The following is a 15287-nucleotide window of genomic DNA, read 5'->3' on the forward strand; positions in this document are numbered from 1 at the left end:
GGCAAAAAAGAGCGCCAGCAAAAGACATTGAAATTCAATTGAATCTCTTTTTTTCGAGAGCTTTTCACATTATTTATTATCTGTTTGTTTTACAACAAAAAAAAAAAGCTTTTATATTTGTGGTTAGTTTGTTGTTATTGTTTTCTTTACCTATTTTTTCTGTTTATTTTGCATTTTCTCAGGTATTTCGTTAATTTATAATTTTTGTTCTTCTTCATTTGATGTTTTTGTTTTAGGTTTGATTGAGTTGGGCATTTAGTTCACCTTTCAGGTGTTTGTTTTTTTCTTTTTTCACTTTGTACTACATTTGCTGAGAGTACTTTAAAGTGGGTCGTGGCGGCGGCGTTTGTTCAAATACCCTTCTTTGGCCTAAATTAAAAATTCATTATTATAGGCTAATCAGACTTTTACACTGCATTAGAGTTGTATTTTTTTTTTTTTTTGAACAAATAGCTTTTAAATATTTTTTAAATATCATTACAATGAGAGAAATATATGTATCTAGAAAATAATTCGCTGTAAATTAACTAAATTCGCCTTATTAAATTTTCTATATTCTATTGAAATTTCTACAGAAAATATTTCACCACAATGTATTTTGTCTAGAAATACATTCTGTATAGAAAATATTTCGCCGCATACAATATTCTATAAAAACAGTTCATCTCATTGAATTCTCTATAGAAAGTACTTCGCCGCATAAGATTTTCTATTAGAAATACTTTGCAGCATATGATTTTCTATAAAAATAGTTAACCGTATTGAAAAAAAGTACTTCGCCGCATAAAGTTTGCTATTAAATTACTTTGCCGCGTACAATTTTTTATAGAAATATTTCGCCGCATTAGTTTTTTCATTACAAATACTTCGCCCCATTAAATTTTCTAAAAAATATATTCCGCCGCATAAGATTTTCTATTAAAATTACTTCGCCGCATGGAATTTTCTATAAAAATTCCTTCGCCGCATACAATTTTCGATAAAAATAGTTTACTGCATTGAATTTTCTATGGAAAGTACTTCGTCGCATTGAATTTTCTACAAAAAATACTTCGCCGCATGGAAAATTCTACAAAAAAACATCGCCTCATTAAATTTTAAGTAGAAAATACTTCGCCGCATTGAATTTTTTATAGAAAACAGTACGCCTTACAAATTTTTTTAATAAAATATACTTGAATTTTCTATGGAAATTAATTCGTCTTAAAAAAATTCTGTAAAAAATACATCGGCTGATTCAATTTTATACAGAAAATATTTCACCGCATTGATTTTTTTACAGAAAATTGTTCGCTTTACTAAATTTGTTAAAGAAATTACTTCGCCGCATTGAATTTTCATAAAAACATTCTTGGCCGTTTGCATTTTCTATGGAAATTAATTCACCTTAAAAAATTTCTGCAAAAAATACATCGGCTGATTCAATTTTATACAAAAAATATTTCGCCGCAATGATTTTTTTACAGAAAATTGTTTGCTTTACCAAATTTGTTAAAGAAATTACTTCGCCGCATTGAATTTTATATAACAGTTACTTTGCTGCTTAAAATCTTTACGGCGAATTTTGAATTTTATATAGAAATTACTTCGCCGCATAAAATTTTCTATAAAAAAACTTTGTTTTTTAATTTTCTTCAAAAAATACTTTAAAGTATTACATATTGTATAGAAAATATTTCGCCTTAAAGAAAATGTTTCGCCTAACTATGTATGACCGTTTTGGATAGGTGATAGTTAAAATCATGGACTGATATGCAGTATTTTTAATAAAATTCGTCCTTGGGCCAATAACAAACAAATTATGTTGGAATCAACCAAAGTGGGCTAGTCGACTTAAAAAAAAACTAATAAAACAAAACAAACAACTAAAACATGTGTTAAGAAATAAGTCACAGGGAAAATCAGCTTTTTAACGTAAGGCCCGCTATTCATAAACAATGATTAATAGTTTGAAAAAGGACATGAGGAAAGAAAGGAAGGAAGTAAGGAAAAGGCAAGAAAGAAAAGCAACATTAACTTTCGTTGTGGCTTATTAAATATGTCTAATTTAATTGAGTTTGAAAAACGTGTCGTCCGTTCGTATTTTATTCATTTATAACAAGGACTATTTGCCTATAATTTCTTTTAACGGGGCACTTACTCAAACATACATACTCAAACATACATACATAAAACGTAAATGTTTGTATATAGTACATAAGGTTTGTATGTATTTGTTATGTAGTATGTATTAATGCTTTCGTATATCTACAGGTAGCTACATAGATTTGTTATTTTCTTGGATTTTCTTACTGTATCTACACAATGCAATCATCGATTTTTTACCAAAAAAAATTTTACAAACACTTTTTTTGTTAAAAACACTTTAATTTAATTTCTTCTATTTAACTTTTAACTTGTTTTTGGTTTAAAAAGAAATAATTTGTTAATAGAAAGCTTAAATATTTCTTTATATAAATTAAACTTTTTGCCCGTTTAAAACAATAACAACAACACTTTTACTTTAATAGAACATTTCAATGCACCACCGCCATTCTTCATCGTCCATCATCTGTCTTCATTACACTCTACACAACAACTGAACTAAATAAATAGTATTTTTCGGACTTGATATTATTACTTTTGTTGTTGTTGTTGTTGCTGTTGTGGTTTGTGTTTGTTGCTTGTCACGAGAGTCCTTTTTGTGTGTAGAAAAATATAGGACACTATATTTTTTCTTATTCTTATGTTTTGTTATTATTATATGCAGTTGTATTGAAAAGTTTAGAAATATCTATACATAAAAGAGCTTTTCATATGGTGTTAATGAGCAAGAAAGAGAGTGTGTGTAAAAGTCCATGTGTAGGAAAGCTTTCTGTTTTTTACTTAATACTCTATTAAATGTGAATGTTAATCATTCACAATAATAAAGGAAAATACACAGAGATGTTCTCTCTTGATGTCAGTCTCCCCGTAGTTTTGTAAGGAGTACGTGTATTACTTTTAATTCGTCGCCGCATTGAATTTTCAATAGAAAAACACTTCGCTGCAATTAAATTCTTAATAGAAATTCAACGCCGTGTTGAATCTCTAATATAAAACGTTTAACCGTATTAAATTCTCTTTAGAAACTCTTTTTACAATATTAAAACACTTGGCCGCAATGAATTCTTAATAGAAAGCTTTTACAATTCACAATATAAACTTTTTTCGATAGAAAACTTCTCGCCACGATTGATTTTCAATAATAAACTCTTTACAGCATTGAATTGTCAATAAAAACTATTTTCCAAACTCGCTGTAATGAATTTTCAATTGGAAATTCTTCGCCGCATTGAATTTTTACTTTGTAGCACAGAATTTTCCATAAAAAACACTTCGCCAAAATGAATTTCTTAATAGAAAATAGAATTCTCAATAGAAAACTCTTGACAGCATTGAATTCTCAAAAGATACTCTTTTCTTTAATGTAAAACTCTTTGCTGCAATAAATTTTTGGCAAAAAACTCTTCGCTCTTCAATAGAAAACTCTTCGCTGCAATTTCTATAGATAACTAGACGGCTTTTTAAGTTTTAAAAGGAAACATTGCACATCCATTTAAAACCACTTTTGTCCCACTGTTTCCTTAAAGTTTAAAACGGAAATACAGCGACATCTATACACAAAATTACGTATACTTAAAGTCATTACACAACATTTCTACGAATAAGTTTGTTTTTTTACTGAAACTTTTAAGTAAATAACAAAAGCTTTAGTTTTAACTAAAGCTTTTTAAACATAATAGATTTTATAAACAAAACAACATCTCGTGCCATGTAAAGTTCGTATTTTATTATGTATAGATAGCAAAAGTACAACTGAAACAAAATATGGAAAAAAAATGTGAAAAATAAACACAAAAAAAGCTTTTTCTTAAAAAAAAGTGTGTTGCTTCACTGATAACAAACAAACACATTGTGCCCGTTTAACAGCAGCCCATTGTGGGTCTATTGTTGTAGTTGTTGTTGTTGGTGTAGTGAGGTGGTGGGGAGGTAAAAGTTGTGTGTTGTTTGTTTTATGCGAAAGCTGTGAGTAGCGTTGTTGTTGTTTTTATATTTAACGATAAGACTAAAAATTGTTCGCTGAAAGTTGCTCGTGTCGTTTTGTGAGTGTGATAAAAAGAAATAAGAAAAACAATATACACGACGACATACAATACATACGAACGAACAAACACACGTTATTTTTAAAGAAGAAACAGTACGAACAAAAACAAAAAGTTGAGAAGAATGAGTATTGGTGAGTGTAGTTTAGTGTAGTGTGCTCGTATGTCAGTCATTTCACATGTGTGACTGTCCGTCTGTCTGTCTGTTTGTACAATTGTATGTACTATGTCGTCTGTAAAGTTGTTTTTGAAACGAGGAGAGTGTATTATTTATTATTGTTGTTGCTGTTGCTGCTGCTGTTGTTGTTACGTACAATGAGGAGGTGCTGTGCTGTGCTGCGATGTGCTGTTTGTGTTCTGTGCTTTGTATGTTTTGTTTAGTTGCTTAGGTTGCCTGATACGGAAAACATTTGTTTTGTAGCGAGAAGTATAGTTTGTAAAACTAAACAACAATTGCTAAAGCCAACAAAAAAATATATAAAAAATTTATAATTCTACAAAATACACACACACACTTACAAACGCTTTTAACAAACAACCAACAACAACTATACATTGAAATTGTGTTAAATAAACAAAGTTTTTTTTTTTTTTTGGTGTGTTAAATAAAATACATTTTTTGAAAAATAACTAAAACTATATTAAACTAAAGTGACGAAAAAACATCGAGAAAGAAACTAAAATGACAAATTGAAAAGTTAAATATGTTATGTTACAAAAAAAATTTATAAAATTTAACTAAAAAAAGTTTTAATTCTAAACTAAATTTTAAAAATAAACTCAATATTCAAATGTAACGTAGTTAATAAAAGAAAATATCTATAAAATCCAAAGAAATAAAAAAAAAGAAAAAAATCTAACCCAAAGGTAAACACACATTTTTTATGTTATAGTTTTTCTTTAAACACATGTATTTATAAAAAAAATCAACAAATTAAAGATTCAAAAATAATTTAAAATAGTTTTTGGTTAAAGAAATGGTAAAAAAGTAACGAAATATAGAAAAATTTTCTGCTGCTGACTGCTACTGATATGTATGTTTATGTATTTACAAAAGTATAGATAACTAAAATATAAAACAAACAACAAAACCAACAGCAAACAACAACAATAGCAGCAGTAACTAAAAAAAGTATATTCAGCATAAGCTCTAAAACAACAACAACAAGTACATACATACATATAACAATAGCAACTACAACAAAACAAACAGTAATAATAACAACAACAGCAATATTGGTGACTATTCTTTAAACAACAGATACAGATATTTGTACTTTGTTATTGTTCTCGTTAATGTTGTTGTTGTTATTGTTTTGGTATCGCATTTTATTATAATTGTTGTTATTGTTTTTATATTATTATTATATGTTAATAGTTCGTATAAAAACAACAAAAACAAACAAAACTAAAAAAGTATGAGGAGCATCTGAGTACAAAACAAAACCAACAAAATGAAAAAATAAATAATAAAAATAATAAAAAACAACAACGTAGAGATAAACACAACTAAAAACAGAGAAACAATTACAAAAACAACAACAATTTACACACAAACAATATACAAATACAAAAAAAAAATAAAATTCTAAAGACTCTAACAGCCAACCAACCCGCCCGCCAACCAACCGAACAACAAAACAACCATCAAAAACAGAAACAACAGCCAGCAGCAGCAGCACATAATACCACAACATTTCCCCTCACGCCACCTCCCCCAACCAAAAAGAAAAAAAATATCCCCTATAACCCCCCACCACCTTCAACTAAACTCATTCTACTTTAACGTTCGCGCCTTTATATTTCTTTCTACTAAAAACAAATATACAAAAACAAATAATAAAAAAATACAGAAAAAAGAAAAAAAATATATAAAATAAAAACAACAATACACAATACAACATTCGAATTGTTTGTCATTTGTGAGTTGATTTGAGTTGTCTGACGAGCCAAAAACTACGACGACTAACTAACACACAGTGGTGTGTTGTTTTGAGGAAGAGCTTTTTGTCAACACGTCTTCTTCTTTTTTTTCGTTTTTGTGTAAATGAGAAAAGCTCTTTTGACACACTGTGCTGTGTACACTGTTGGTATTAGAATAGTGTGAAGAGACAATCGTCATATGGACAGACAGACAATATAGAAAGAAGGTAGAAGAAATATTGTAAATTATTTTCAAAACAACAAATACTTTGAGGAAAGGGTTGCCAAAGTATTATTCGAATACAACTTTATGTTGTTTTCAAGTTAGATACTCAATTAATACACCTAGTTGCTATTGTGCGTTTCTTGTTGTTCTCGTTGATATCAAGGCCAATATGTTGTGCAACTTTAACTGAATGAATCCACTGGTTTTCAGGTCAGTGTGGTGGAATTGGCTGTGAGATCAAAAAGGTGAAGTGTATCATGAGGACCTTCACCACAGGCAGGACATATTTTTAAGATGGTGCGGTCTATAAGAGATCAATAGACATTTAGTCAATTGCTCTATTTAGATCTCAGTTCTGCCAGAACTATTTTGTTTTACAGTATGTGGTTGGAGACCTCCAAACACGATATTGATGCGATAATCTGCAACTACTGTGTTTACCGTTTCTGTATGAATATCGTCGAGTGCTGCCGTACATGCGTCATTAAGCGCTATATATAGTCGTACATTCTCCCCTCCGGGACTCAAACTTCGTTATATTGTAGATAGGGCAATCATTTGGTATCAAACAAGTGCTTATAGTACCTTGTTCCTACATCGAAATTTCTGCTAGACTGGAATGAGCGGAGGCATTAAAGAGGCTGTCAAACGTTACAGCTACAATTACGGATGGTTTAGAGTCGAAATTCTGGCGCCATTGACTTCAACGTTTAGCTCCAGCCGTACTTCATTGGTTTCGGTGGTGAAAAGAGTTCTAGAGTATTTACCCACTGTTAACTACTATAAAGAAATGAATGACATTGAGGTAGCTATTCACTAATTTGGACAAGTCATCAATGTTGTGGCCTGGCAATAATGGTGCAGTCATGGATATATCGACATATGCAAAAAATCCGATTTCAAATTCGGTCTCTTGGTTAAAATGTGTTGGGCTGTGTAATTATGTATAAAAAAATTTAGTCGAAAAAATTACTCTCTAACCCAAATAGCACATTTTTAAAAACTATTTAGTAACCCTGTCAAAGCGTTTGAGAGGAAAGCTTAAAGCTTTCGAAAGTGCTAAACAAGTGTATCTACGTACGGATGGTTGATTGGTTTTATTTACATGCATGTATCTGACAAATACGAGTTGGTTGCTTGCGGTGTTACCGTGGATACGTTTTTTGTTTTGCTGGAAAAAATGTGACACAAGATTTTTAAAATATATAGGTATTTGAAAAACTAAAGTAGATTTTCTATTAATTTTTTATTAGATTTTTAACACAAATGAAAAAGTAAAAAAGTTTATATTTTTTTGACATTATGGTAACACTGTTTTGTATTTTACTGTAAAAAATAAAATAAATAAAGAAAACAAAAAAGGGAAAAAGTAAAAAACAAAGTGTAGGAATCACAAAAAGCGCGCCCAATTTTTATAAATTAATTTGGGGATGATTTCTTGAAGGGATGAACTCTTAACATTTATAAACGTTAAATACCTATGTATTTTGAAACGGATTTCAAATTTGTATAAATAAATACTGAAAGCAAATTGAATATTTTTGGTTTACAAATTTTTAATATATTTTTAATGTTTAACCAAATTCCTTTTACAGGTTAAATTTTCACCACCGCAGCCAAATTTGTTAAGTTTTTGAACAACAATGACAACAACAACATCGGTTCCTACAGATACCAATAGTAAACAGGATCCTAAAATAAACAATAACAATAATAGCAATACTACACCAAATAATAATACTATAACCACAAACGGGACAACAACAACAACAGGTAATACAACTAACAATATGGATCCTGCAACTTTAGCCACGAACTGTGCTGCTGCTCTTGCTGTGCCGGCTGCCAGCTCCACACCAATTACCACAACAACAGTAAGCCCTTTATCTACAACCGCAACACAACGAGCTGTAACTATAACCCCCATTTTCAACTCTCTGTCCAATCTATCCAATTCACAAAATTTTTCTCGCACTATGCAGACCGATGAAGACTTCAACATACGCTTTGTGAATCTGGTGAGAAATCACAAGTGTTTGTATGACAAAAAGGTGCCGGAATATAGGAATCGTGATAATCAGGAAAAGGCCTGGTTGCAAATATCCATAGAAACAAAAGAAAGTGGTAAGTAGAGAAAAACGTGTGGTTTATGTCATTTTACTAAGGGGATTAAAATGTATTTGATTTTTAGTCATACACTGCAAGGAACGTTGGCGCAATTTGAGGGCTTGTTTGTCACGTTACATTAAACAGCAAAGTGGCTCGGATCCTCAACACAAACCCTATTACCTTACCGAGCATATGGCTTTTCTCTTACCTTTTCTTAAATCTACCCGAAATTCGTTGGATGGCAACAACAGTTTGGCTACCTTATTTCAATATTCACAGCAACAACAACTTAACCAACAAACCCATACAAATCCAGCTTCCTTGCAAGTGTTGATACAACCCAATTTCAAGCTGTCCCAGGAACACCAGCATTTGCAGGTTAAACATTCTCTCTCGGACAATGATGATGAAGAAACCATCGATGCTTTTGATCCCGCCATAACGGCCAGTTTACATGTACAGCAACAACAACAAAACCGTTCCTCGCCCGCTCTTAGCGATACGGCCAGTGCAAATACCTTGCAAAACTTTATACCCGATGTACAACTATCCGAACTACGAACATCTGATGGTGTTCAAGATATCTCCTACCAAAACGCCAGCATGCGTCGAGATTCACACGATTTTGGTCACGAACCTAAACGCATTAAAACTGAGTGCCATGCCAGCGAAGCTACCACCACCGGACAACTGCATATGTATGCCGGCGAACAAGCCGATATGGAGTTTTTCCGCAGCATATTACCAGACATTGCGGGCCTGACGCCGCAACAGAAACGTAAACTTAAAATAGGCATTTTAGAATTAATTGATGATGTGGTCGAGCGGTTTCCACTCGAAAGAAGTACAAATGCTAACGCAACTAGTCAAAACTTAAATACACCGAAAACCCGACGAACTTCCTCTAGGGATTGGCGCAAGTAAACAGAAACTCTCGTGTTTTTATTATTGTTAGTTTTTAAAACAAATATTGGGGTAAATAGAAAAAATTTATATTAGCAGAGCTGTGTTCAAAGTTTTTTTTTTTCTCTTATTATTTTTATTTTCTTTAACTACATTATTCTGTAGATAAATGTAATTCTTTCCATTTTAAATGTTACAAATTACAAAATACAAATTGTCCTATAAAATGTAATTTATATTTTATTATATCCATATCTATATTGAATCGGCTCTGCATCATCATTATCTTAAATGTTTGCTCAAAAAATAGTGTATGTAGTAGTTGTATTCAAAAATGTTGTTTTCTTTTTTTTTCTTTATTAATATATATATTTTTTAATTATTTAGTCAAAATAATGTAAATAAAAGAAATTATGTAAAATGTTTTAAAATAATTGAAAGCGATTTTTAAAAGGATGGCCGGAGCAATTCGATTTTAGCAATTCCTTGAGTAAGATATTTGAAATCAAATGTATTTTAGTTCAACTCCGGTTCTAGTATAGTTCTACATCAGTTCTAGTTGAGTTCAATTCTATATAATTTCTAGTTCAGTTCTAGTTCAATGCTAGTTCAGTTCTAGTTAAGTTATAATTCAGTTATAGTTCATTCCTAGACTAGTTATAATCCATATCTAGTTTAGTTCTAGATCAGTTTTAGTCCGTTCTAGTTCACCTCTACTTCAGTTCTAGTTGAGTTCTAGTTAAATCCTAATACAGTTCTAGTTCAGTTTGAGTCCAGTTTTACTTTAATTCTAGTTCAGTATTAGTTCATTTCTAATTCAGTTCTACATAGTTCATTAAAGTTTTAGTTTGTTGCAGTTCCAGTTCTAATTCCTTACTCTTACGTTACAAAATTTTAGATTTATAAACTCCCAATTAGACCTTTTTCTGCTAAAAAAACCAACTTTCATTTAAAATGTTTTTAAAAATAAATTTCAGATTATATTTTCATAATATGCTTAAATAAGTCTATTTGCAATAGAGTTTTAAATGACATAAGAGGACTTTGTTTTTTTAAATGCAGTTAAACTGTCGAATTTCTTTCGTTTACAAAATATATAAAATAGAAATAAAAAAAAAAAAAAAATGAATATAAATTACTTTAAGGTTCAGTTAAGTGTTAAACACTTCGGCGACTTCTAAACTTAGTAACTAAGAGTTAACATTTTACAATTTAGAACTGGCAGAGGCACCAGTATTCTTAGGATAGAATTTCTTCGAGGTATCTTTAGCCATATCGACTAAAGTTTGGGCAGGCTTGAAGGGAGCTCCATAAAGGTCAGCATACGAGTACATTTTGTCGACCAATTTAGCAGCTGTGAAGTGATCAACCCAACGGAAGGGACCACCGGAGAATGGTGGGAAACCAAGACCGAATACGGCACCAACATCACCTTCCAAGGGATTGTGTAAAATCTTCTCTTCCAAACACAAAACAGCTTCGTTGACGAAACGTGATACCATACGTAAGGTCATGTCTTCGGGTGTATTGGCACCCTTGGATACTAAGGCATACTTTTGTTTAAGAATTTCTTGTGCTTCCATATTGACAGGACGGCTGCCCTTGGTTTGGCTGTCGTACATAAAGATACCTTTGCCGGATTTGCGACCCAAGAAACCAGCCATAACCATGTCTTGCATAACGGCCAAATTGCCGCCACTGAAACGTTCACCAAAGGATTTGGACAAATCGACAGCAATGTGAGAACCTACATCAATGCCTACCTCATCGGCCAAGGTGGCGGCGCCTACTGGGAAACCGAATTTCTTGGAGAGAGCATCAAGTTCTTTGGGGTCAACTCCTTCTTGTAGTAAACTGGAAGAAAGAGTTTAATAAAATTTAAAACTTTTTATTTAAAAAAATTTAATTTTTACTAAAAATTCCACATTTTTTTGAAAAATTCGAAATTTTAAAATAAATTTGAATTTTCTTTAAAAATCGACAATTTTCCCCAAAAATTATATATTTGAAAAATTTTCGAGATTTTAACTAAAATTTCTAAATTTCATTAAAATTTTAAATTTTTCTAAAAAATTTAATTTTTCAAAAAAAAAAATCCGAAATTTTAGTAAAAATTCAAAAATTACAAAAAAATTAAAAATTTGATTTTTTCATTAAAAAAGTAATTTTTACAAAATTTGACAAAAAATTTTAAATTTTGCAATTATTCGATCTTAAATGTTCCAATTTTTTCACAAAAATCGAATTTCCAAAGAAAATTTCACTCAAAATTTGAACCAAAAATTCTTATAATTACTCACCGTATAGCTTCCGACAACATAGTGGCCAAAATACGAGTGGTATAGAAACCAGGACCATCTCCTACAGTAATAACAACCTTGCCCTGTTTCAAGCCCATGGCTACGGCAGAGGCAATGGTATCCTTAGAAGTGCCAGGATGAGTAATGATTTCTAACAATTGCATTTTATCTACAGGCGAGAAGTAGTGCATGCCAACAACATTCTCAGGACGAGAGCTACCGGCAGCAATTTTGGTAATGGGGATAGCGCTAGTATTGGTGGCAATAATACAGTGAGGAGGTACAACAGCTTCGAGTTCTTGGATGACACGGTGCTTAATCTTAATGTCTTCGAATACAGCCTCTATGACCATATCGGCAGTTTTGAATTCATTGTAATCCAAAGTGGAAACCAAATTCGAAAGGACTTGATCACGTTCCAAGCCAGAAATACGTTTACGTTTGACAGCAGTTTCAAGACCCTTTTGTACTTGTCCGATACCGCGTGCTAGACCAGCATCGGTGGCATCTTTCATGACAGTCTTGATGCCCTTATCGACAGTGACTTGAACAATACCGGCACCCATAAGACCAGCACCCAAGACACCCAAAGTTTTCACTTCACGTTGAGGTTTGCCAAAACGATTTTTCTTGCATTCAGTTTGACCACGGAACAAAGCAATCAAACCCTTGGATTCGGGAGTGGCAGACAAATAACCAAAACCTTCACTTTCGGCAGCATAACCAGCTACGGGTCCCTTATCTACACCAGTGCGTATGACATCGAGAATTTTCAAGGGGGCAGGATACAAACCATTGGTCATTTTCATTACTTGCTTGCGGGCAGTGTCGAAAATTTTGTTCTTAACAAAATCAGTGTCCATGGCCAAGGCGGTAAGTTTGTTGACTAAGCCAGATTTTTCGCGGTTGACCTAGTTTAATTTAAAAGTTTTAAAATAAGGTTTCAGGAAGACTTAAGAGTTAACAACTCACCTTTATCTTACCGCTAACAATATCGTTGGCTACTTGCACGGCCACCTTCTCCAAATACTCAATGGTCATTTGGTCGGCAGGAGCAAGACCGGGGCCCAAAGGACTTACTACTAAATCAACAATACCAGCGCGTTTAGCACGATCGGCAGGCAATTGCTTACCAGTCAATTCCATGTCGAGTGCAGTGGGTAGGCCGGTCAATTTGGGTAGACGCACGGTGCCACCACCGCCGGGCAAAAGACCCAACATTACTTCGGGTAAACCCAATTTAGTCTTTTTGTCCTTGGTGGCAACACGATAGTGGCAAGCCAAAGCCAACTCCAAACCACCACCCAAACAGACACCATTAATGGCGGCCACAATGGGTTTGCGGCTACGCTCTATGCGTTCAAACATGTATTGAGCATCTTTGGACACGCGGGTGGCATCAGCGGCTGTTTCACACTTCTCCAACATGCCAATATCAGCACCGGCTATAAAACAGCCAGGTTTGGCAGAAATCAAAACAGCGGAATTGACTTGAGCATTGGTTTCCAATTCCTTAAGGACTTGTTCGAATTCCTGGCTAACAGCCTCACCCAAAGAATTAACCTTGACACCGGGACAATCCAAAGTCACTACCAAAACACCATCTACTACTTTGGTCCGTAAATTTTTCTGGCCCGCAGTAGCGGCCGACATCAGTCTTACATTTTGGGCAATAACTAAAAAGAAAAACAATACAAATCTAATAAAAAATCTACAATTTAATAAAATGTCTAAGAGATAACTAAAAAAAATAACAACAATTATTAGAAAATAGTTATTATTATCGTCATAACAAAAATAAAAACCAACAACTTAGACACTGACAAACACTTCGTCGTATACAGTACAAAGTTCAAAGTCCGGTCCGGTCTGGTTGGTTGGGTTGTTGTATACACTAATCAAAAAACAAACAAACAACAACAAAACAGATTGCAAATCTTGAAAATTGGGACACAAATTTAACTAAATTTAATTTTAAAAGTATAAAAATATTTATATGGTCCACTTACCACGATTGCACTTATTTTGCATTAATTGTCTTCTCGACAATTGGCCCACAACACTGAAAATACGTGAAGCCGACATTGCTCACTGCTAAATTGTTTTTTTCACCTCCAAGAAAAAAAAAATTGGGAAAATTTGCAAACAGTTTATTTAATTGTAAATTTATAGAAAGTTTTAAGGTTATTAAATGCTTACTAATAAAAAATATAAAAAAGAAAACTTTTTAAACTAAAATAAAAACTTTACTGCTTTAGAAAAAATTAAATTTTAGTGGAAAATAATTTAAACTTGTTGCCTGCAACACTTTCTTCTGTTAAATAATTGCAGAGGACAGTCAATCAGAGCCCTGCGCCCTGCGCCAAATATTAACGGCGGCGGCGACTGAAACCAAATATGTCGGCGGCGGCTTAAAATCGACTGTAAGCCGGCTAAGTTTTCAACTACGTTTAGTTTTTAAATTTTCAACGATTTTAAATAAAAACGGAATCCGAGAGATCAGAAAGTGGGATTTTGGAAGCAAATATATTGTTTATAACAACAAAACAGAGCAAGCTCAAAAGTTGTGTGAGAAATTATGCAGGGATGAATAAAAAATTCTTAAAAATTAAAAACAAATCCTTTCTCCAAGTTTTACGAGGATCTGCCGATATTTAACCCTATCCTCCATATAAAACATCTTGCAGAAAATATGTTTCTAAAAAATTTTGCATTAAGAAAATTATCAATAACGTAAAAACAAAGATATTTTATTTGTTTATTTACTAGCTATACCCAGTGTGCTGTGCTACCCTTAACGATTTTGATGATTCTAACTACAATGGTTTTCCAGATATACAATTTGTTACATATGGGAGATTCCACGTAAATTATTGCAATTTCTCTAAATGTTCTTCAGTAAAATATGAATTTTTCTATTTAATTCATATGGGAGCTTAAGGGTCACAGAGATTGAAAAATATTCCAAAAGTTTCACTTTGAAAACATTATTAGAGTGTATGAAAACTCGCAACTCTAAAGGCAGACTATTCCTATTTAAGGAATCATTTCTTTATGATTAAAATAAGTAAGGAGTAAGAGTTATATTCGGCAAATCATTTGTCGTAAAAAAGCAAATTTCGGAAATGGTCATATACATATATATATATGTATGGACTTTGATCATTAGATTAATAAGAACGTCACCGTGATTTTCGGATTAGAGACTTAAATGTGAAATTGGGTCAATTATGGACAAAGTTCTCTATAATTTGAAGTATTTTTTTTTAATTCTACCATAAATCTATCATAATGATAACTTTTGGAATGATGTATTAGCTATAAACTGATTTTCTGTAAGAGAGTTATATTGGCGGACCGATCCTCAAAATTTTCGTTCCAACAAAAATTGTTTTATTATGGTATTATTAAGTACGTAGAAAACGTTAAAATCAATTATTGAAGGGGGCAGGGTCAATTATGGCCTATAGAGATTTCGATTGATATCGAGAACTTTTTGCAAAATGGACGTAAGCGAGATAAATTTTTGTTCAATTAGGATACTGCGTGTTTAATTTTATGTTTATATATTCAATATTTTAGAAAATTCAAAAAGCACCAGTTAAAGAACGAAAAATTACCAGAAATACTCCAGTTTAAATTTTCATTCACTCAAGTCCCTGATTGCTTAGTTTTATGTTTTTTGGCTCATTATAATAGCAA

The 15287-nt window shown here is 32.3% G+C and overlaps 2 protein-coding genes across 8 annotated transcripts; one reads left to right on the plus strand and one right to left on the minus strand.

Moving 5' to 3' along the window:
* The first annotated feature begins 4734 nt into the window (after positions 1–4734).
* On the plus strand, positions 4735–9713 carry LOC119607024 (probable basic-leucine zipper transcription factor S). Of its 7 annotated transcripts, none has more exons than XM_037960742.1 (4): positions 4735–4991; positions 7869–8147; positions 8256–8397; positions 8465–9713. In XM_037960742.1, the coding sequence occupies exons 2-4, from the start codon at positions 7917–7919 to the stop codon at positions 9304–9306; spliced, it is 1215 nt and encodes a 404-aa protein (XP_037816670.1). In that variant the 5' UTR covers positions 4735–4991; positions 7869–7916; the 3' UTR covers positions 9307–9713. The 7 variants fall into 7 exon arrangements, with proteins under 7 accessions (XP_037816670.1, XP_037816667.1, XP_037816666.1 ...); XM_037960740.1 differs by lacking the exon at positions 4735–4991 and adding an exon at positions 7628–7780 and having other exon boundaries at positions 7869–8183; XM_037960741.1 differs by lacking the exon at positions 4735–4991 and adding an exon at positions 7628–7780.
* Positions 9714–10238: 525 nt separating this feature from the next.
* Positions 10239–13923, minus strand: LOC119607014 (trifunctional enzyme subunit alpha, mitochondrial). Its single transcript, XM_037960710.1, has 5 exons — positions 13785–13923; positions 13595–13697; positions 12558–13261; positions 11586–12496; positions 10239–11139 (listed from the first exon to the last, which is right to left on the minus strand). Exons 2-5 carry the CDS (start codon positions 13668–13670, stop codon positions 10491–10493), a joined length of 2340 nt encoding a protein of 779 aa, XP_037816638.1. The 5' UTR covers positions 13671–13697; positions 13785–13923; the 3' UTR covers positions 10239–10490.
* Between the last annotated feature and the right edge of the window lie 1364 nt (positions 13924–15287).

Source organism: Lucilia sericata, unplaced genomic scaffold, assembly GCF_015586225.1.
Source record: "Lucilia sericata isolate MDLA Ls3-8-SP2 unplaced genomic scaffold, ASM1558622v1 Contig000645F_arrow, whole genome shotgun sequence".
Lineage (NCBI taxonomy): Eukaryota > Metazoa > Arthropoda > Insecta > Diptera > Calliphoridae > Lucilia > Lucilia sericata.

Coding starts and splice junctions, on each gene's coding strand:
- LOC119607024 (XM_037960739.1), top strand. CDS start 7,917: ATGACAACAACAACATCGGTTCCTACAGATACCAATAGTAAACAGGAT. Junction 8,398..8,464: donor CATAGAAACAAAAGAAAGTG/GTAAGTAGAGAA, acceptor TTTGATTTTTAG/TCATACACTGCAAGGAACGT.
- LOC119607014 (XM_037960710.1), bottom strand. CDS start 13,670: ATGTCGGCTTCACGTATTTTCAGTGTTGTGGGCCAATTGTCGAGAAGA. Junction 13,262..13,594: donor GCAAAATAAGTGCAATCGTG/GTAAGTGGACCA, acceptor TTTTCTTTTTAG/TTATTGCCCAAAATGTAAGA. Junction 11,140..11,585: donor ATGTTGTCGGAAGCTATACG/GTGAGTAATTAT, acceptor TCTTTCTTCCAG/TTTACTACAAGAAGGAGTTG.